The sequence below is a fragment of the Neovison vison genome, chromosome 7, assembly GCF_020171115.1.
Source record: "Neovison vison isolate M4711 chromosome 7, ASM_NN_V1, whole genome shotgun sequence".
Classification (NCBI taxonomy): domain Eukaryota; kingdom Metazoa; phylum Chordata; class Mammalia; order Carnivora; family Mustelidae; genus Neogale; species Neogale vison.
Genome location: NC_058097.1, coordinates 16720323 through 16741663, shown reverse-complemented (window position 1 = coordinate 16741663; position 21341 = coordinate 16720323). Strand labels below are relative to the sequence as shown.

At 52.0% G+C, this 21341-nt stretch overlaps 1 protein-coding gene across 3 annotated transcripts; it reads left to right on the top strand.

Annotated features, from left to right (window-relative positions):
- Positions 1-4503: 4503 nt before the first annotated feature.
- On the top strand, positions 4504-20939 carry HAS3 (hyaluronan synthase 3). 3 transcript variants are annotated; one of them, XM_044255845.1, is made up of 5 exons: positions 4504-5144; positions 8686-8787; positions 12755-13396; positions 16651-16752; positions 17607-20939. In XM_044255845.1, the coding sequence occupies exons 3-5, from the start codon at positions 12755-12757 to the stop codon at positions 18528-18530; spliced, it is 1668 nt and encodes a 555-aa protein (XP_044111780.1). In that variant the 5' UTR covers positions 4504-5144; positions 8686-8787; the 3' UTR covers positions 18531-20939. The 3 variants fall into 3 exon arrangements, with proteins under 3 accessions (XP_044111780.1, XP_044111779.1, XP_044111781.1); XM_044255844.1 differs by lacking the exon at positions 4504-5144 and having other exon boundaries at positions 8475-8787; XM_044255846.1 differs by lacking the exons at positions 4504-5144; positions 8686-8787 and adding an exon at positions 9277-9361.
- The last annotated feature ends 402 nt before the right edge of the window (positions 20940-21341 follow it).

Genomic DNA, 21341 nt, shown 5'->3' with positions numbered 1-21341 from the left:
TCACCCTAGATTATATACCCAGTGATAAGTAGCTAAACCAGTATTTGGACCCAGGCAGTCTGGCTCCCGAAGCTGGGCTTTTAACCACTGTGTTTGCTATTCCCCATAGAGTATCTATTTCCAAATCGTGAAAGGAAAAAAAAAAGTGTTCTTAATGTAAGTGAGGACCAGGAAAGTGGTTCCCTGCTTGTTTAAATGGACGACTTATGTCAAGCGAAACATCAGCCGTGATACCCTCTGAGCAGTGTCCTCGCACACCAAACCCAGGCTCACACACCAGAATTTGTTCTGTGTCTCGTGTTTGACCTCTTTGTTGACCCAGCAGCTAGAGATGGGATCTGCTAAAACTCCCCAGCCCCCCTGCTCTTATACTTGAACAACTGTCATAACTTGCTTGTCTAAAGGCGTGTTCTTCTTCCTGGGGGTGGCAAAGGTAGCAGACACCCAAGACGGCCAAGATGCGTACAGCACAGGAAGTATGGAAAGTCTTCCCATAGATCCAATCACAGCCCAGATACATCCCCTTTGAAGGTTTGCGGTTGTTTTGGTTTGGCTTCTTTTACCCTTTCATCTCCTGGAAGCAGGGCGTCAGTTCTCAGATTGCCTGTTCAGAATGATCACAATGGATCGTTTTAAACTGTGATCTGTTGCGTCTGTATTTCTTGCTTGTATACATTGATAGCTCTATTCCATACCCTCCCTCGAGAGAGAAAAAAAAAAAAAATGAGACCGGAATGAACAGCCCTCTGTTGCAGAAGGGAGAAATAAGGTCCAGACACGCAAGTTTTTGCAAACGGGAAAAGACAGGGGAAGGGGAGATGTGCGTGCACGAGGGCAGAGAACCTTGTTCTTCTGTTCCCTAGTTCTTACGCTCAGCCTGTCGGCCAGAGCCTGCCTCCCGCCAAGAGCAGCAGAGGGAGAGCTGTGGGTGTCAGCAGAGGGCAGTTTGCAGGGAGCTCCCGAGCCGCGGGAGCGCCCTCTCTGCCACGGAGCTGTGGCTGTGGAAAGCGGCGGGGGCCTTTAAGTGGCTTATTACATGATGTAAGATTTAATCTTCGCTCTCTGCCTTGGAACTGAAGCCTGCTCTGAACGGTGCCTGGGTGGGGCTTTTCTGATGCACAGCCCCAGTCCTCGCACGCGGAGGTAGCCTGGCGCTGGGGAGCACAAAGCCACCTGCTCTGCACTGGCAGTCTCTAGAGCTTGAACAGTCTCTCCGCCCTCCCCCACCCCAACGTACAACACACCTTTATTAGACCACACAGCACCTTCAAAACTTCAGATCCTGTGGTGACCATATTAATCCAAGGGAAGGGCCAGCCTGAAATGAGGCTGTTTTTGCTGAAAGCACGGTAGTGCTGATGTCTCAGAGCTGTGGGGGCGGGGGAGGGGGTCAGCGAACTCCCCCCAAGAAACTGTGAGCATCGGAGTTGGAGGCTGCAGCGTCATCCACAGAGGGCTTTCTCCCTGGCCAAGGCCAGGACCAAGGGAGAGATATGGTCATGGGGACTCCATGCTCCAAAAGAGAGCAATGCAGACCCGTTACCCTAACCCATCCTTTGGGTAGGAAAAGCCCCCAAAGTGCTGAAGTTCTTTTGTTTAGAAACTGGAAGGTAATCCAAGTCAGGTTTTGGCAGCTGTGTCCTTCCATTGACAAGGGCTGGCTGGCTTCCCCACACCCCCCAGTTCTCCTCGAAAAGGCAGACAGCACCTTTGCCAACAAAGAGACGACGTCAATCCAATTCCAGGTATATTGCCGAGTTGTGGGGACTGATCTGCCCATCTGGTCCTGTCCTCTTCTGTGTTTCTCCCTTTCTCCTTTTCCTTTTTTCCTTCGGGCTTGGTAGCTCATTCGCTCATTGTTCAGTTTTTAAGGCCAGTTAATTCGGACAGGTGTGGCAGAGGAAAACGGTGCTGGAGGAAAACGGACAGACACTTCCACGCTCTGGAGCTCGCCTCCGGGGTTGGCTGTCTCTCCGCAGTCCTCCGGGAGCCAACGACGCGCTTGCAGGTCTCAGCTGATGAGCATCCTCAGGATGTGTTCGTTCTCAACCTTGGAAACTAGTAGAATCACCTAACGAATTAAAAAAAAAAAAATCAAGCCTGGGGTTCACCCCCAGTGATTCTATTGATCTGGGATAGGGTCCAGGCAGTCGTGTTTTGTGAAAAGCTCCAAGGTTTTAGAAGTCTAATGTGCAGCAGCCAGATGTCAAAACCCCTGCATTAGTTTACCTCGTGAGAAAAGTGTGTATGTGTCTGTGTGTGTGTTAAGGGGGTGTCTAGCTAAGAACAAAATCTGATAGTAGGCCATGCTTCATTGGGGGAAGGGCATTCCCCATGAAGGAGTTGATGGAAACTGCCCCCACCCTTGGCTCTTCTCTAATTGGTTTTATGGAAGATCCATCTTTTGACCTCCTCTGTGACAATGACTAATGATGTGTTTCATCAAGGAAGAGGACTGAAGCAGAAATGCCAGCACATTTAAACTCTTTTGTTGATGTTATTGTAACAAGAGCTCAGTGAATTTGGAACAAGGTTACCTTAAGGGATCTGTTTCCCTCCTGCTGCTGATACAGTGGCGGGGAAGGTAGACTGGGACTGTGTTCTACTGAAGTACAGAAAGTGGGTGTGTGCTTGTGTAACGAGCAAATGTGCACGTGTCCATTTTGGATACAGTGAGTTTTGTGCGCACGGAGTGGGGGGGGGCGTGGGGGGGGCGGGCACTTGATAACACCCTGAGCAGAACCTCTTCCTGGGGCTTTCTCTAGCCTCAGTGTAAAGCTGTTGACATCATCATTCTTGGATATCCTTTTTTTTTTTTTTTTTTTTTTTCCAGGATAAGCATCCTTTCAGGGTCCACCTAAAGCCCATCTTCCCGTGCACCTCCCTCCCTTACCCAGGATCACCACGATCCTGGATGAGGGGATAATGGGGCCTGACGCCCACTGGGGTGTGCCACACAAGCCATGTGCTGTGGCTCCTAGCTATGCTGCCAGGAGGAAAACTTTTTATAATTCACTAAAGGTGCTAGATGAGCTAGCACAGCTATGCATACTTCTTCCTTCTCTGCTAAATTCTCTCAAAGGGAAGGATTTAAATAAAGCAAATTACTCATGTTTTGACTACCACTAATCCTGTCTATATCTTGGCCCTCCTGACTTGACTGTTCTTTCCTTTTTCCTTTTTTTTTAAAGTAATTCCTATACCTAATGTGGGGCTTAAACTAACAACCCCGAGATCAAGAGTCAGCTACGCTGAGCCAGCCAGGTGCCCCTTTACCGCTTTCTTTGCTGAGGTTTCCAGACCCTTTTTACTTGAACCCGTGTATGATATAGACTGTACCGCACCTAGCCCCAGCTTAGGAGGAAATTCTATAAATTCAGGATTTATATCATTTTAAAATACCTTTTTATTACAAAATTATTATATTGATAGAAAGTAGGGAGACTACAGAGAGAAAGGCAAAGGGAGAAAAATCTATTGTTCCACTACCCCAGACAAGACCTGATCCTGATAATCTGAATGAACTTCTCTCTTGCCTTTTAATTTATAGGATTTAAAAGAAAACAAGAACATAAATGTAGTCATTCATACATAACAAGTTTGTATCCTGCCTTTTTTAGTTAACCTTGCATCATAAGCATTTCAGCAGATTCCTGTGTTCTCTTCATGAGCATAATTCTTAGTGGCTACACAATATCCCAACAGGAAGGAGATTATGGTTGAAAATTGCCTTCTGGATTTTTTTTTTTTTTCCCCTGCATTCACCTAGGAGAGGGAGAGAGAGGAAAAATGGCCTGGAAGAGCTTTTCTGTTCAGGATTCCAAGAAAACCATCTCCAGGTCTGGTTTGATACGCGGGGTTATCTTTCTGGTGTGCCCTCCTAATCCTGACCTTCCAGCCAGCATAAAAGAACCTCGCCCCTTAGTGGGCACTGACTGCTCTGTCGCCAGCAGAGCAGAGGCCCCTTAATTTGAAATGAAAAAGATTCTTCCATCCAAGGAGGGAGAGAGAGAGCCTGGAGTTAAAATCTCACCATTGTAACTGTGGTACCGAAAAGTTCTTACACCTGCTTCGTCAAACAGAGCCCCCAGAAAGGGTACTGATTACAGAGTACTTGTCTGTAAGAGGGGCAAGTTATGAAAGGATAACTTTGTTGGGTCATAGCTGCCTTGCTGTCGTCAAGGCACATACTTTCCACTTGGAATTATGTATTAACTAGTGTTGCAGATTAAGCTGCCTTGAAGAGGAAGCCCTGTTTAGTCAGCTGGGGGGACAAAACCTGCTATTCTTTGGAGGCCAGTTTAAATTCACCGTCATTAGCTTCAAGAGGTTTTGATTATGGTCAGCACAGAGAAGTTGATGGGATGGAGCCTGGAGCGCTGGCTTGGCTGCCATCCCCCAGTCTCCTCTGCTTCGCCGGAAGCCCCGGGCTGCACGCCATCGAGGAGCACTGAAGCGTGAGGTCAGAGGCTGAGGGGGCCACTGTGGCGCTAGAAGGCCCCTCTGCCCCGGCCCCCCGCCCCGTCACTCACTAGGAGAGCAGCGGAGCAGCACCTGACTCCCGGCAGGCTTGTCCCGCAACTTCAAGCCCCAGTCGTGACAAGGGACACTGGATCGCAGACTCCTCTTGGTGCATGGTGTTTGAGCCCTTCACAAGTTCGGATTTGAAGAGTGGCAGAAAGGTGAAATCTTTGTCGGTGGACCTGTTGGCTTCAGTTACCTCAAACCCACCAAAGCTTGGAGAATGGCCCTTTGAACACCCCAAACGATAGAAGTCTCTTTCTCTTGATGATCCCCTCATCTCCGCCCTCACTTGTGCCCAAGAGAGTGACACTGCCTGCCTGCAGGGACACTTCCCAAGGACAGCACCAACAGTGCCCGTCGGCCTTGCACCCCTTTGCTCTGGCTTATTGGCTTGTTTACACACCTCCGATACCTGTTCCCGCTCCTGAGCCCCCAAAACCGCAGCTCAGCTGTCCCCAGACGATACGTGTAACTCACTCCCACCTTGCACGGACTTCAAGAATTCTCCATCACTGCCACATAAAATGCAAGCTCCTCATTCAGTCACTCAAGGCTCCAGAATCTGTCCTTAGCATCCCCCTCCTCAGCAGCTACAACTCGTCAGGCCCTCCTTGGAGCAGGTACCGTTGCAAGTTCTTCAGTGTACTTTTTTTTTTTAAAGATTAATTAATTTATTTCAGATAGAGAGTGGGAGCAGGGGGAGGGCAGAGAGAGAGGCTGAGAGAGAATCTCAAGCAGATTCCCCACAGAGTGCAGAGCCTGAGCTGGGGTTAGGGGCTCTGCACTGGGCTCGATCTCACGAGGAAGTTCCCTCTACCGGAGATCATGACCTGAGCCGAAACTGAGTTGGCCCCTCACCCAGTGGAGCCACCCAAGCCTCCCTACCTGCTCTTGTTCTTAAAGCTCTTCTTCCCATCTAGAATGTTCTTGTCTTTCTACATAGTCAGCTCAGGTTCTCCAGGGAACTCTGCTCAGCCCACTCCAGCTCACAGAGATCTCTTTCCTGAAATCCTCAAATTCTTCTAGCTGGATTCTCTCATCAACATCTAATTATAAACTGCCACTTCTCAAGGTATTTGTCTTCAAAATGGATGACTGTTTAGATGGCAGGGACCAGCCCGAGACTTCCTGGTGCCAAAGCATCATTCCCTTCTCGGGGCTGGTGTTCAGTGTTTGTCAAATGAATGTTGGAATGCAACACACATTTTCTATTGCTGAGCTGAATAGGGAGGCTTTATCCTTCGGAACCCATGTAAAAGCCAGTTCAGCAACATCTTGAATTCATGTTTTTAAGTGAGTAGGTGTGGAATTAGTCCTATTCTTCAATCCCCAGTGGAAAGCAGAGATAACCTTGAGCTTTATTGTATCAGCCCCTTAAAGATTCGCCTGCCCTCCTCCCCTGGAAGAGAAGAATGCAAATAGGGCACTACAAACTGGATGTTAATTACAGGCAAATCCTCCGTGGCACAGGCTGGCCACAAAGGTAAAGATTCTTCTTGCCATCTGATAATACAGGGTCGCTGGCTCTGCAGATCAGAAAAAGAGAATTTGCTTCTCAGGGTAAGCCAGTCAGGGGGTCAAGCCAATGATGTTGCACCTGGACCTGCTGTTCATTTAGGAGTTTTTAATTGACTAGCCCACCGCCTATAAAAGTCCCTGGAGCCAACTGAGTGAGATAGACAATAAGCCCGTGGGACAAAGTTGAAGCCTTAGAAATTAACTACGCATGAGATGTTCCTGGAACAACCTCAGGAAGCTTGCTCCCAGAGAAGTCATGATGCTGTTGTGTTGAAGACAGACAGGATCTTCCCAAACTGGCTGCTCCATTCTCTCAGCTTCTAAACAGGTCACTTATAAGCAGTCAGTGGGCTGTGTATGACTCACAGACACATTTTGCCTGGCCTGTGGGCCGTTTTTTTTTTTTCTTCCCAACATTTGAATTAGTTGCCAACACTAAAAAACAAGGAGATTCCGCATAAAAATCTGGATTTCTGGGGCACCTGGGTGGCTGACTTAATTTTGGCTCAGGTCATGATCCTGGGGTCCTGGGATGGAGTTCCTCCTTGTCCAGTTCCCTGCTCAGCAGGGAGTCTGTCTCTGTCTCCCTTAGCCCCTCCCCCTGCTTGCATGCTCTTTCTCTCCCCCTCTAAAATAAGACTTAAAAAAAAAAATTATTTATTTGAGAGAGAGAGTGAGAGAGAGCATGAGGGGGAGAAGGTCATTGGAAGAAACAGTCTCCCCATGGAGCTGGAAGCCCAATGTGGGACTTGATCCCAGATCATAATCTGAACCGAATGCAGTGGCTTAACTGAACCACCCAGTCACCCCTAAAATAAAACTTTTTTAAAAAATTTGGATTTCTGGGCGCCTGGGTATCTCAGTCGGTTGATCCTTCAGCTCAGGTTGGGAATCTCAGGGTTCTGAAATTTAGCCCCGCATCGCATTGGGCTTACTGCTTAGCAGGGGAGTCTGCTTTTCTCCCCCCCCCCACCCCCCACCCCCGGCTGGTGCTCTCTCTCTCAAATAAATAAATAAAGTCATATCTATATCTATATCTATATATCTGGATTTCTGATTTCTCTTGACAACAGGGTACCTGCACCCTTCTTATAGGGACATCTTCAAATGGGATATTCACTCCCATCAGGCTGATTCATTCATTTTTGCCCCCCCACCCCAAGACCCTGCTTGTTTTCCCTGATCTAAAATGTTGCAGATTTCAGATTTGGGTGGGAGGTGGGATCAGATAGCTCCTCCAGTGTCTGGCTCTGTGATGATGCCCCTGGATGTGGAGGAGGTGGATCAGGGCTCGAGGGGAGTCCATCATGCATTGGAGGCAAGGTGTTTTTCAGTGACACTGATCTCTGAATTTCTGGTCACCGAGGATCACATCCTGGAAGCATGAGCTTGTAGAATCCAGAACACTGGCAAACAGATGCCGTTCTCTGGTTGAGGATAACTGGAGTTAATTTTTACTGAGCACCTGCTCTCAGCCAGTGTCCTCAATTCTTATAACAGCCCTATCAAATACTCAGTCCCATTTTTGGGAGGAAGACACTGAGGTTAGTGCCACACAGCTAGTGGCAGAACTGACTCCAAAGCCTTCCTCTTAACCAAAGCTGCCTCTCTCCACCTGTGTGTTATTAGCTCTTCTTAGGGCCCATCTCAGGTTCAAAACATATTCCCATTGTGGATTCAATACTAGTTTTTAAAAACACATACAAAAAAAGGATACTTAAACCATATAGCGTATTAGTGATGATTTTCTCAAGCCAAAGCGGGAAATGATTTGATTTCTGTACTGCAAGATGTGAGGGGGTGAAGCAGGTGTCTTTGCCAGGGGTTTTTGTGTGCCTGAGGAACTCAGCAATGAGCATGAGTAAGGGTGGGCAGGCAAGTCCCTGAACCCCTAAGATTTCTTTCTTTCCTTTTTTTTTTTTAAGATTATATTTATTTATTAGAGAGAGAGCATAGGCACATGAGTAGGGGAGGGGGTAGAGGGAGAAGCAGACTCCCTGCGGAGTGGGGAGCCCCAGATCATGGCCTGGAGTAGAAGGCAGAGGCTTAACTCCCTGAGCCACCCAGGTACCCCAGCCCCTAAGATTTCCAAGAGGAGCAGCTTATAGACTGCAACTAATGTTGCTATAAATTTGTTGCAGCTTGGAAAGAAGTGATGGAAATTATCTCAGGTGTGTTTGGAGGACATGTAAATTCATTTTTTACTAGTCTTTATCTCTTCAAGTTTTTCCGAGATTTAGGAATCGGGGTCTAATTCAACTGCTTCTAAACTTGCTCTGCTGACAACTCCCCCACCTCTCCCTGACCCCACCCCATTTCATCCAAGTCCAGCAGCAGCTTTTGGGGTCCTGGAAACCACTGGTTGTAAGGTCAGTTGGGGATTTAGGAGGTTACGGATGTTGGAAATAAAGGTGTAAGAAAAGGGGAGGAGGAGTTGGTTTTGGCTTTAAGACACAGGAACTTCCAAGGTTCCTGCAAAACCATTTGGAGCTTTTGCAAACCCTTAAAGTCATCAGCGCCCCACTGCGGAATCTAAAGCTAAGCTTGTCACAATTGTTAACACCTTCTTGGAACAGTCTTTTTATATTTGACAATTACTCTTATGAGCTTTTTTTTTTCTTCTTCTTCTTTTTTTTCGGGCAGGAAGGTTCTGCTGTCTTGGTTTTAGGGAGTACCCTATACAGCGAACAGCCCCTCCGCGTGCCGCAGTCGGGGGAAGATTTCCATCGCCTCGGCGGTTTTGCAGTGAGTAGATTTCAAGCCGGGCGCGAGGGTGGCGGAATGGAGAGGTGGAGAATTAACAGTTTTGGAAGTCCCTATGGGTTATATTGAAAGTTAACAAGGCTCCAGGTTCCAGGTTGAGCACAATGACCGCCTCCTCCTGGGCAGCTGGCCCCGGGGCAAGCGCGGAGGAGCTCGTCCTCTGGCCGCCTTGGGAGAACCCACCTTCCCTGGGCGCAGAGACCGGCTGGAGCCGCGTGCACTCGGGTCCCCGCGTCCCGCCGAGCGCCGGCCGCTTATAGCTCCCTCCGACTGAGCCAATAAGGGGGTGCCCCTCGCGGCCCTCGGGGGGGCCCTCCCACTCTTCCCAACTTTCTCGGCCCTAGGGCCGGAGGAGGGCGCCTCTCCCGGCGGGGACGCGCTCGGTACTTAAAGGCGGCTCCGTGGGGCCGGCGCTCGTCAGTCGGAGCGCGCGGCGGCGGCGGTGCACCGGGGCTAGAGAGGCGCGGCGAGGCGCGGCGGCGGAAAGGAGCGGGAGGAGGGGCATGGAGCCGCCGCGGGCCTGCTGAGCACCGGAGCGCGGGCAGCCGGCGGCACGGTGAGCGCGGGCCCGGCCAGCCGGCCACATCGGAGGGGCGGGCCGCGCCGCGGCGCGCGGGGGCTGCGCCGGGCTCCGGGGGTGCCGCTGGCCGAGCCCGGCGGACCCCTACCGGCTACTCCCCCCCCGCCCTCAGCTTCTGCGGGCTCTGCGTCCGGCGCCGGGAGGCCGGCTGAGGGCTGCGGTGTCTCCAAGCTTCACCGCGGTGGTGCCTGCAGCCCCCTCCCCACTGACCCCTCCTCCCTTTCTTCCTCCATCCTCTCCTCCTCCAGCCTCGCCTCCCTTCCTCCCTTGCGGCTTCTGTTTTGTGAATGGATTAGGGGGCGGACGACCGTGCGGGGCACGAGGTTGGTCGGAGTCTCTCCCTCCCCCACTCCCGCCTGGCGGTTCGCACCTGTCCGGCACCAAGATGACGGGCTCTCTGGGCCCTGCGGGTCAGCCGGGCCACGGCCGCATGTATCAGCGGGCCCGGCCTCCCCTTCCCTAGCCGGCTCGGAGGGACCGGGAGGGCGGCCGGCCGGCCAGGCGCAAGGGGGAAAGCCCCAGCCCCCGTGCGCAAGTTTCCATCCCGCCGCGTGTGGGCCCCGTAGCAGGGCACACCTGTCAGCTGGAGAGGCTGCACAGTGGCAACCCCGCAAAGTTTCGGGTGTAGATTGGCGGCGTGCGTCCTTGGCTGAGGGTTTTCTCCTTCAGTCACCTGGGGGGAGGTGTCTCAGGGAGCGCCCCCCAACGTAGTGTCCTTGAAGCCGGGTGCGCATTGCCTACGGGGACCGAGGTCTAGCGGATCTCTTCTGAACGAAATGGGGGTGGGTGAGAGGTGGTCGAGGTTCCCCTCTCCCCGCTTGAGGTGGCATGGCCCCCTTTCTGGGCAGGGGCGCCTCTGCCAGAGCCCGCACCAGCACCTAATTGCTCGTGGGGTTTTGGCTGCGGGACATTTTTGGTCCTCGGTGGGATACGGGGTCCCAGGGTAGTGCCTCCAATTCGTGTGCGGGGTTTGGGGGTCCTGCCCGGGAGAGGAAGGGGCCGACGACACCGGAGATGCTGCCTTTGTCTGCAGGCACACTTTGCCAAGGTAGCTGGGGCCCAGAGGAGATGAGCAGGGCCTGGTCCGACTGATTTTTTTGGTTTTCCGTTCCTTCCCCGCTGAGTCGTGGGAAACCGGCACGTGGGTGTGGCCGGCGCCGCCTTTGCCAGAAGGCGAGGCTCAGGCGGGGGTGAGAAGCCTGGCGAGTGCCTTCCCGGCTGCATTAACCTGGTGGGCACCGCCTCCGGCATTGCACCGAGGCGGGGCGCCAGCACCCGGCAGGTTGCCGGGCTGGCCTCAGCGGCCCCGGCCCTCTCCCAGAGCGCAGGTGGGCAGTGGTGTCCTGGGGCGCCCCTTTGGCATGTAAGGTCTAGAGGGCTACGGGGCAGGGGGCTCTCCTGGAGGGGGTGCAGGGCCTCGGGGCCCCTGAGCCGCAGGCGCATTCGAGTGTGGGGAGCTACCAGGGAAGGCGGGGAGTCCTGCAGAGGAAGCAGGCTCCCAGGAATGGCGGGGCAGAGCGCCTGGAGGCCGAGCTTTCCGAAGCCGCGAGGCTGCCAACAGCACTTTCCGGACCGCAGCTGCTGGAATGCTGCTGCTGCCTGAATCTCAGACCGACTTAGGCAGTGGCTACGCGTTCCTCACCTATCCTGTGTGGCAGGTGGTAGGGGCACAGGCACTGTTCCCTTGGCAAGAAGGTGCATTTGTGTTGGAGCGGGGCTTAAGGGTTGGTTCCTGTAAGACCTAGAGTTGGGGCTGGCTTGGAAGCGAGACCCCTGTTGGCTGTAGAGGGTGGGTGGGTAGCGTTGGAAATGGGAATCTTCAGATCAGGCAGGTGGCAAAGAAAGGGGATGGGGGGAAGGCATGGGTCAGAATGAGGAGTGGGGAGCTGTCCTCATCAGCCCCTCCTCTCTTCCCCAATCAGCCTTCCAACTTGGGTAGTTCTTCAGAGCAGGAAGTGCTTCTAATTACAGGGAAAGTATTTATTTACCTGAGCCCTATGGAGCAAGAAACCATTAGAACCCCCGCTTGCGGGGACCCAAAGTCTCAGACCACTTGGGCGAGGTCAAGCAGTCAGGAGGGGAGAGAGCTGTGTCTCAAGCACAAGTCTAAGGTGCTGAGTGCTAAGCTCTTTTCCTCAGGGCAGATGCGGCACTAAGGCCTGAGTGCAGATGGAGTCTGGCAGCATTGCCAGGTGCACCAGCACGGAGCTGCCATGCGGGCACTAGGACCAAGTGGATGGGGCATCCCAGGTAGCCACTCTCCCAGGCTGCTGCAGTGGTGGCTGCAGTTCCCTCTGGTGCCCTGACTGCTGGGTTTCCAGGAGAGCTGCCCACACCCCAGCTCTCATTTCCTCTTTTTTCCTCTGCTTTTCCCGGTTGCTTTCCCTTTCTTTCCTGCCTCTACAGTAAATGAGAAAAAGGTGACATAGCAGAGAACACAGGGCAACTTTCTCTTAGTGATTTTGCTGTTTCAAGAGAGAGAAGTGCCTCCCCCCCGCTTTATGTTTCCTGCTGTTTCTCATCTTTTCCTCCCCCACTTTGTTCATAGGCCTCATGGGTGGCTGTGCTTTACTTCCCCTCCCTCTGTGTAGGACCCTGGTGGGTACAGAGCAGGTAGAAGCTCTTGGCCAGGGGCGCCTGGGTGGCTCATTGGGTTAAGCCTCTGCCTTCAGCCTCAGGTCATGATCTCAGGGTCCTGGGATCCAGCCCCCCCCATCTCTCTGCTCAGCAGGGAGCCTGATTCTCCCTCTCTCTGCCTGCTTGTGATCTCTCTCTCTGTGTCAAATAAATAAAGAAAATCTTTAAAAAAAGAAGCAGCAGCAGCAGCAGCAGCTCTTGGCTACTGGCTGCCTCCCTGGTCACCCCCCACTTTCCCCTCCCTGGCCCTGCATGTGCTCAGAGCTGCCTGGGGCCTCGGGCTCATCCTTCCTGAAGGTCGCCTAGAAGAGCTTTGGGTCAGACAGATCCCAGGATCGCTGTCCACCAGGTGGGGATCAGATAGCTCTTTCTAGCTTTGGTCTAACAAGAATATATGCTACTCGAAACGCTTTACATATGTAATCCATGTCACCCTCAAAGATGCTACAAGGTTAGTGCGGCAGTCCCCGGTTCACAGATGAATGAACTAAGGGGCAGAGCAGAGGCACACAGAGAGTAAGTGGCAGAGCTGGCATTCGAACCCTGGGGGCCTGGCTTCTGAGTCAGCACGCAGTCTTCGTCCCGCTCAGTCAGTGGCAATGGTTTCAGTGAGTGGGTCCTTTCCCCTGTTCTGGGCCTGGCCCAGAGAACATGCCCCTGCTCCCACTGACTGGAAATGCTGCCTTCTGCTGCCTTCCGCCTGACTCCACACCTCCCTCTCTCTCCCTCCAGATGCCGGTGCAGCTAACGACAGCCCTGCGTGTGGTGGGCACCAGCCTGTTTGCCCTGGCGGTGCTGGGCGGCATCCTGGCAGCTTATGTGACAGGCTACCAGTTCATTCACACGGAGAAGCACTACCTGTCTTTCGGCCTGTACGGGGCCATCCTGGGCCTGCATCTGCTCATCCAGAGCCTGTTCGCCTTCCTGGAGCACCGGCGGATGCGGCGGGCTGGCCGGCCGCTGAAACTCCCAGTGCCGTCGCGGTCGCGGCGCTCAGTGGCACTCTGCATCGCCGCCTACCAGGAGGACCCTGACTACCTGCGCAAGTGCCTGCGCTCAGCCCAGCGCATCGCCTTCGCTGACCTCAAGGTGGTTATGGTGGTGGATGGCAATCGCCAGGAGGATGCCTACATGCTGGACATCTTCCACGAGGTGCTAGGGGGCACTGAGCAAGCTGGTTTCTTCGTGTGGCGCAGCAACTTTCATGAGGCGGGGGATGGGGAGACGGAGGCCAGCCTGCAGGAGGGCATGGACCGCGTGCGGGATGTGGTGCGAGGCAGCACCTTTTCGTGCATCATGCAGAAATGGGGAGGCAAGCGGGAGGTCATGTACACGGCTTTCAAGGCTCTTGGCGATTCAGTGGACTACATCCAGGTAAGCACACCTTTACCAGGAGGGTGTGCATGTGTCTGGCGGGCTGGGCGTACTGGGCAGGGATTTTAGGTCCGGTTGAGGTCCTTTGTGTTGTGTGCATCCTTCGTCTGAACTTCAGACGGCACTGAGGCCACTGCTGCTCTGAACAGCAGTCCTGGGGTCATAAAGACCAGGGATGGAATCCTGGTTCTTTTCTACCTACCTGTGGGACTTAGTGTGCACCTCTGGCCTGGTATCCCAGTACTAATGAGAGCTACCAAGTGGATAGACCTAATTCATACCATGCACTATTGCAGGCACTTTCATATTAGTTCTTTTTTTTTTTTTTTTTAAAGATTTTATTTATTTAACAGAGGGAGGGATCACAAGTAATCAGAGAAGCAGGCAGAGAGAGAGGAGGAAGCAGGCTCGCCGCTGAACAGAGAGCCTGATGCGGGGCTCGAGCCCAGGAACCCGAGATCATGACCCGAGCCGAAGGCAGAGGCTTAACCCAATAAGCCACCCAGGCACCCCATATTAATTCTTTTTTAAAGATTTTATTTATCTGTCAGAGAGACCACAAGCAAGGGGAGTGGCAGGCTGAGGGAGAACCAGGCTCCCCACTGAGCAAGGAGGTCGATGCACAGGACTCCACCCCAGGACCATGACCCGTGCCGAAGGCAGATGTTTGACCCACTGGCCTACCCAGGCGTCCCTACATATTAGTCCTTTTAACCCTCATAATATTCCTAGAGGATAAATACTATTACTACTTCCACTCATAGAAGGTGAATCTGAAAGCCCCGAGAAGTTACGGAACTTGCCTAATGTCACACAGCAGTAAGGCGCAGAGGTGGGATTTGAGCCTAGGCAGTCTGACCATATCCGTTCGGCCTTACCCTTGGTAACATGAGGAGAACGTGTCCCTAAGGAGTGTGGTAAGGAGCAGAAGAAATCATGCTCCAACTCACCCGACTGCTGTTTCAGTTCTGGGCCAGAGAGCCCTACTCTACCCAGTTCACATTCGTGTTTTGAAGTGGAGGGACACAGCAGTGGCTCATCCCGCAGCTTAATCCTGCAGCAGTCCTTGGCACGGCTAGGACCCTGAACAGATTCTGCCCAGTTTCCAGTCAAAAAGGTCATTGACACCAGGCTGGAAATATTATTAGGTTAACACAGCTCCCAAACTTTCAAATAATAAAACCTAGAAAGAACTAATGAAAAGCTCACACACTTCAGTACCAAGTAGAAACTGCACGGAGAACCCCAGTTTCCGGTCCAGCACCCACATGTCCACTTCTCTGTTGCATTACTTGTCCGTACGTGCCAGAGGGTCTTGCCCATCCTGTGAATGAATAATGGCTGTCATGGCAGCCCACCTGTGTGCCAGCTCCGTCTTGCTGGGGGCATGTGGAGTATATCGACATTGAATGTTCTCCACTGTACCCACCTAAAATTAGCTTGCCACTGGTGTTTTGGTTTGGGCTTTTTTGAAAGTTGCATCTTCAGATGAATTGGTACATTGGCTTTTTTCTGTCTTCCTAGGGCCTTATAGGGAGGGATGTTGAGGCATTTGATTCTGCAGTTCATCTAGGATCACAGGGCCTCTGAAGCTTTCCTAGAGACTCAGCAGGCACAGGAAAAGCCCTTGAACCCTGGCACATGCTCAAGCCACAGGGACACTGTCTACTCCCTTGTAGCACAGAATTCCCTAAATCTGCCACACATCTTCCTTTACGGATCATTTCCTGTGGATTCATTCTGGTGGATCAACAAATAGGCTCATACACCTGAGCCAGCCTTTTTCTTTATGGCTCTGGGCTCACTGCCTGGGGCAGCCTGGGGTTCAGCCCTGTTTGGTGGATTTCAGCCTGTCTTCCAATAGCCCTGCTGTGGGTGTGACAGGAGATAGCCCTGCTTCTTCAGCCAGTAGGGAAACCCAGGCGGACAAGAGCTCTAACTTCCCTACCCTGATCTGTTAGAAAGACCCCCCTGGAGTGAACGAAGCTGAGCAGCATGAAGAATGGGTTAGAGACAGGGTAGGAAGTAGCCCTGAGACCAGAAGCACTGGAAAGCCTGGCCTGTTGGCTGAAGGGGCTGTGGGAGTCTGGCCTGAGGCTCTCAAGGCACCTTCTCCCAAGGTGTGCTGGTGGGGAGGTAGGAGGGAACAGGAGTGATGGCTTGACCTGGAGCCCTTTCAACATCTTGCTGCTTGTCTCTGGCCACCATGTCTTCCAGCCTGGCAAGAGAAAACCCAACAAGGAAGGGGACAGCCCCCTTCCTGCAGGCATTAGCAACTTTACTAAAAGGATTTTGGGCTTTTGCAAAGCAAGGTTTAGGCTCATCTGTGGATACTGTTGTTTGCTCTGTTGTTCTGTCAGTGATTATCTGGGCCTGGTCAATTCAGTAATATTCCAGGAAATAAGGAGTCAGCCAAAAGGGTAAGTGCTCATAGCTCAGGTTCAACTAATAAGGGAGCTACCTGTTAGAACCAGACCATGAGCCTCCTGAGGGAAGGTGGGCAAGTGGGCAGGATGTGATCTAGGCTCTGGTTGGAGGCAGCTGTTGCCAGCCTCCATGCTCAGAGTAAATCCAGGTGTCATGTCAGGGTGGCCAAGTGCTTTAAGGTGCCAGACTCAGGCTCCTGAGAAACCGGGTGAGAGCAGCCCTTGGACATACCATGTCCTGATCTTAGACACTTGGCCAAAAGCACACAGAGGGCCTTGCAGCGGTATTAGCGGGGTACCTAGGGCCGGGTGGATACATCCTTCACTTGTGTGCTCTGCTGGTTGTTCAGGAGATCAGCGGCTGAAACTGGGAAGACCATGTTAATCTAGGAGAGCACTTTGGGCAGCAGCCTCATGGCAAGAGCCATTTCTTGGCCTCAAGTGGAGTGTCTGCTGACCCGGGTGTAGCCACTGTACCTGACATCTGATTTCAGTGTGTACCTCCTTTTCCTCCAGGGAAATGTTCTGAGATCATTTTTGTGGAGCCTGGCCCTATAGAGGCTAAAAATGGGCCCAGTGCTAAGCATGTTTCCCTGACAGAGTCTCCAGGGTTTCTTTTGTCAGCCTAGTTGGCTGTCCATGTGGTATCTAAACTCTCCTTTTCCTTATTTTTTGTTATTCGTCTGACCTATTCTGTTTAGCATTGATCTCTTTGCTAGTGGTGGCAGTGAATCCTACAAAGGGTGGTTATGGCCCTGAAGAGGTGAGCAGCATGTGGTGGACACAGGCTGGAGGTCAAAATGGGCTGACCACACACTCCCTCCACAGGTGTGCGACTCTGACACCGTGCTGGATCCGGCCTGCACCATCGAGATGCTTCGAGTCCTGGAGGAGGACCCCCAAGTAGGGGGAGTCGGAGGAGATGTCCAAGTAAGCAGTAACGAGGGATTTCTGGGGGTGGGGTCCAGACTCTTTTCTGCTTCCTAATCCAATGGGTATGCCTGGGAAGTGAGCATCTTGACTATTATTTTGGAGGTGTGTGAGTTTGTGGTGTGTCAGGGCAGTGCATGTGTGTGTGTGGGGGGGGCCTCTTCTTGGATAGTTCTCACTGGTATCAAAAGGCACACTAGGTACCCAATCTCTTTTCTGGCCTTTTTCAACCTGAGGAAGAAGAAAATCACTGAACAGGTATGTAGTAGGGAGCCCATGCTGCTGGGAGGGGCTCGGTGTTCTGCGGCTACTGATCACAGAGGGTGCTTGTGGACCATAGTGCAATGAGCACCTCCCAAGTCAGACCCTTGAGAAAGCCTTGTTCTTACGGAAGGGTTGCGCTGAATGGTGAGAAGGCAGTATGGCGAGATTAAGGGGCCAGATCTTCCCAAGGGTACTGCTGGTAACAGATCAGGTCTTCCTGAGAAGCTTTCCAACTGTAGACAGTTGGCTGTAGGACAGATGCCTGGGGGGTGCTGTGCACCCTTCTCAAGCCCTTCTCTCTGCCACCCCCACAAGCTGTTTCCTGAGACCACAGGTGGCTCTGCAGGCTAGAGCAGCGTCACTGGGACAGTCCGTGCAGAGGGCAACGAGGGGATGGGGAGGGTGAGTGGGTAGGGCTGGCTCTTCTGAGCCTCGGGTTTTCCAGCTCTGGCTGGGTTAGGACTGATGGTCAGGGACTGAGCAGTGGGCTGCAGGACTCCGGGTAAAGGAGGCCTCATGGCCTCAGGTGTCTCTCTCCCGGGGCTTAAGTCCCCAGGTGAGGAGGCCCAGCATCTCTGGTTCCCTTGCAGATCCTCAACAAGTATGACTCGTGGATCTCCTTCCTGAGCAGTGTGCGGTACTGGATGGCCTTCAATGTGGAGCGGGCCTGCCAGTCCTACTTTGGCTGTGTGCAGTGCATTAGTGGGCCTCTGGGCATGTACCGCAACAGCCTCCTCCAGCAATTCTTGGAGGACTGGTACCATCAGAAGTTCCTAGGCAGCAAGTGCAGCTTTGGAGATGACCGCCACCTCACCAACCGGGTCCTGAGCCTCGGCTACCGGACTAAGTATACAGCGCGCTCCAAGTGCCTCACAGAGACGCCCACCAAGTACCTCCGGTGGCTCAACCAGCAGACGCGCTGGAGCAAGTCCTACTTCCGGGAGTGGCTCTACAACTCGCTGTGGTTCCATAAGCACCACCTCTGGATGACCTACGAATCAGTGGTCACAGGTTTCTTCCCCTTCTTCCTCATTGCCACGGTAATACAGCTTTTCTACCGAGGCCGCATCTGGAATATTCTCCTCTTCCTGCTGACAGTGCAGCTGGTGGGCATCATCAAGGCTACATATGCCTGCTTCCTTCGGGGCAACGCAGAAATGATCTTCATGTCCCTCTATTCCCTTCTCTATATGTCCAGCCTCCTGCCAGCCAAGATCTTTGCCATTGCTACCATCAACAAGTCTGGCTGGGGCACTTCTGGCCGAAAAACCATCGTGGTGAACTTCATTGGCCTCATCCCCGTGTCCATCTGGGTGGCAGTCCTTCTAGGGGGGCTGGCCTATACAGCTTATTGCCAGGATCTGTTCAGTGAGACAGAGCTAGCCTTCCTGGTTTCTGGGGCCATCCTGTACGGCTGCTACTGGGTGGCCCTCCTCATGTTGTATCTGGCCATAATCGCCCGGCGATGTGGGAAGAAGCCAGAGCAGTATAGCTTAGCTTTTGCTGAGGTGTGACACAGCCCCCCAAGCAGAGTGGGAAAAAGTGCAATGGGTAAGGGAGGGAAGGGGAATGGAAGAGAAAAGATGGGGTGGGAGGGAGGAGGGTGTGCTGTTTTAGTGTATTAATGGTCCAAAGGCCAAGTCTGCAGTGCAAAGAACGGTGACTGTACTATATGGTCTGGGGCAGTTCTGCTTACAGGAGACACCACCATTCCAGCTCAGGGGGCACAGACTTGTTTTCACACCATCCATCTGCTTGCCTCTGCAATGCGTGGTGGCCTCTGGGAAAGATTCCACCTCCTTCCCCAGGATCCAAAGGGAACCCAGAAGTGTGCTAAACCATTTAGTTCCCATCAGTGGCAACTTCTGATAGGTAAGTGACAGCCTGTGGCAAGGGGTTCTCCCACACAATCTGAACACGACGAGCGGTGGTGGGAGAATTCCTAAGATCTGGACCAGCTAGTAATGTGTCCCCACCCCCATCCCCACATCTAGCTATCAATGCAATAAGATTGTGCCTAAGATACAAGGCCCAGAAGCCTGATCTTTGGGCATCAGAAAACAGGGTCCAGGAATGGTGCTTTATTATGGGACATACTCCATTCCACATCTCCACATCCCAAGGATGAGCTAGACTAGCAGGGAGTTGGCACTGAATTGCTTTTGAGTGTGTATATGTATCTGTGTTAGAAACTAAAGTCAGCCAGGAGGAACAAAGATGGTGGTGGTGCTAAAGGCCAGGGCCTGTAAGGAGGTCTTGGGCCGAGTGGGTCTCACCTGGAAACTGTCTGACATCTAGATGAGCTTGTCTGATCTCTGCTGGGGAGAGGAAATGTTTTAGTCATCTCCCAGGAAGGTGAAACCCCAACATGCTCAGAAAGGAAGTGAGGGCTCAGGAATTTCACCCTGTATACTTCTGAATTCCTCTCTCAAACTCCAATGAGTCTAAGAGAGTTTCCTCCCTTTGCTTTCTTCGAGGTGATGCAGTCACCTCTTCCATCTTTCTCATTGGTTAAGTTTTTCAAGGTGACAACTGAGGCAGAGCCTGGGTCTCACAGGCCCCTCGGCCACAGGCACCTTTACCCCCAGCAGGTGGGGGAAAAAACCGATTAGGAGCCTTTGACCAAATTAACTACAATCTTGAAACTGCTTGGACAGATTCCTTAGCAGCTGGCTAAGCGTGCATGACTTTCAGGCTACAGTTCTTGACAATCATCTCCAGGGAAAGCTTTTCAGTATTCCCTAAGTGAAGCCTCAAATCCAAGCTGGTCATCTTTGAGACTGTGCATTATCCTCAGTGGCTTCTCCAGGGAATTCTTAGAGCCAAGTCATTATTGCACTTGCTTGCTTTTTCCCAGAAACTAAACTCAGAAATGGAATTGGTTCCCAAATCCTAAGGTTCTTCCTTTCTCTCTCATGCCCCTTGAGGCTTTGATTCTCTTCTGCTTTTTGGGGGGCAAGAGGGAAGGCATTTTCTAGAGCTTTGCAATCCACAGACTATTCTCAGCTCTTGGGTTTGAAACCTGGGATCACGACTAAGCCTTTGACTTAGTGGATATTTGCTTGCATGCGTGCCTGCTTGCCCTCTCCAAATGTCCATTCTCAGCAGGGCCTGCTAAGCCCTCAGAACCAGCACGAAGGTAGACAAGGACTCGAGGGGGCAAGCCTCTAGTGTGCCCAGGTGCTTCCTACAAAGGAACAAAGTGTGCTCTGAGCCACAGATTGGCAAACCCTGGTGCTTTCTTTCATCTCCCATGAACACAAGGGTTTTCTAGGTGCGGCCAACACCACTGCATCACATACACCACGAGCTTCTGATAAGACTGCTGAGTTGTGTTGGGCCTGACCCGTTAAGGCTGGAAGAGGCAGCAGGCATTTACTAAAGGCAGTTGTTCCAGGCTCTTCCGTGTTTTTGCTGGCCAAGTAAACTATTTTGAGCACTACAATGGAGGAAATCCGGTCAGCCAACTGCAGAGCTCAGACTTCACTAAGGGCTTGTTTTTCTTCAGCTTTTACTTGAAGGTGAAGGTAGGATAGACTCCTGGATGGAAAACTCGTCGTCCTACCGTCAGCTCTGCCTTGCACTGTGGTTATCAACTTTGCTCAAATCAAGAGTAGGCAGGTACAAGTAGTGGGCTCACAACGTTTGACCTCGACTGGTTTTTCTAAGTTATTTTGTACCTTTTTCAGCAGCGAAACCAAACTGGGTCTTCAGCTTTATCCCCATTTCTTGCAAGGGAAGAGCCTTTATACAACTGGACACATTTTGGTTTTTCCTCATTGAGAATTTTAACCCTTTTGTATTCTTTCTACAATAATTTGTAAACATATTTATTTTTACTTTTTTTTTTTTTTTTTTTTTTTTTACTTTTCAGGTCTAATATTTTATACTGCACTTATTTGTCAAAATAAAGATTCTCACATAATGCTGGTTATCTCTGAACTACTTTCTCCTTGTACTTAAACTGGTTTTATTCCAGTTTCAGAAGAGGTCCTTTGGATACAAATAGTTCTGTCAAGATAGTTGGCAGTGGAACTCAGGGTAAGTAGTCCCAGCTGCCTCTGGACCTGGGGTACACAGCAGACTCCCCTTGTTGGTAACTGCACCTCCCGTGGCTTAACTTTTTTTAATTGCTGAGGATGGGCAAGGTCTCTGGTGAAATCACTGGCAGATTAGTGAGTCCTAGTTAAGGTTAAAAGTTGGCACTTGCTTCCTCCTTGAGTGACAGAATTTTACCTGGCAGATAACACAGAACTGTGGCCAAGCTGAAACAATGAAAAGCAGAAAATATTCTTTCCTGTGGGAATAGGTAACGAAATGGAGTG

Bases quoted from the DNA above. Each gene is read 5' to 3' on its own strand.
- HAS3 (XM_044255845.1), top strand. From the start codon at position 12,755: ATGCCGGTGCAGCTAACGACAGCCCTGCGTGTGGTGGGCACCAGCCTG. The intron at 13,397-16,650 runs GTAAGCACACCT...CTCCCTCCACAG, and splicing joins ATTCAGTGGACTACATCCAG to GTGTGCGACTCTGACACCGT. The intron at 16,753-17,606 runs GTAAGCAGTAAC...GTTCCCTTGCAG, and splicing joins GAGTCGGAGGAGATGTCCAA to ATCCTCAACAAGTATGACTC.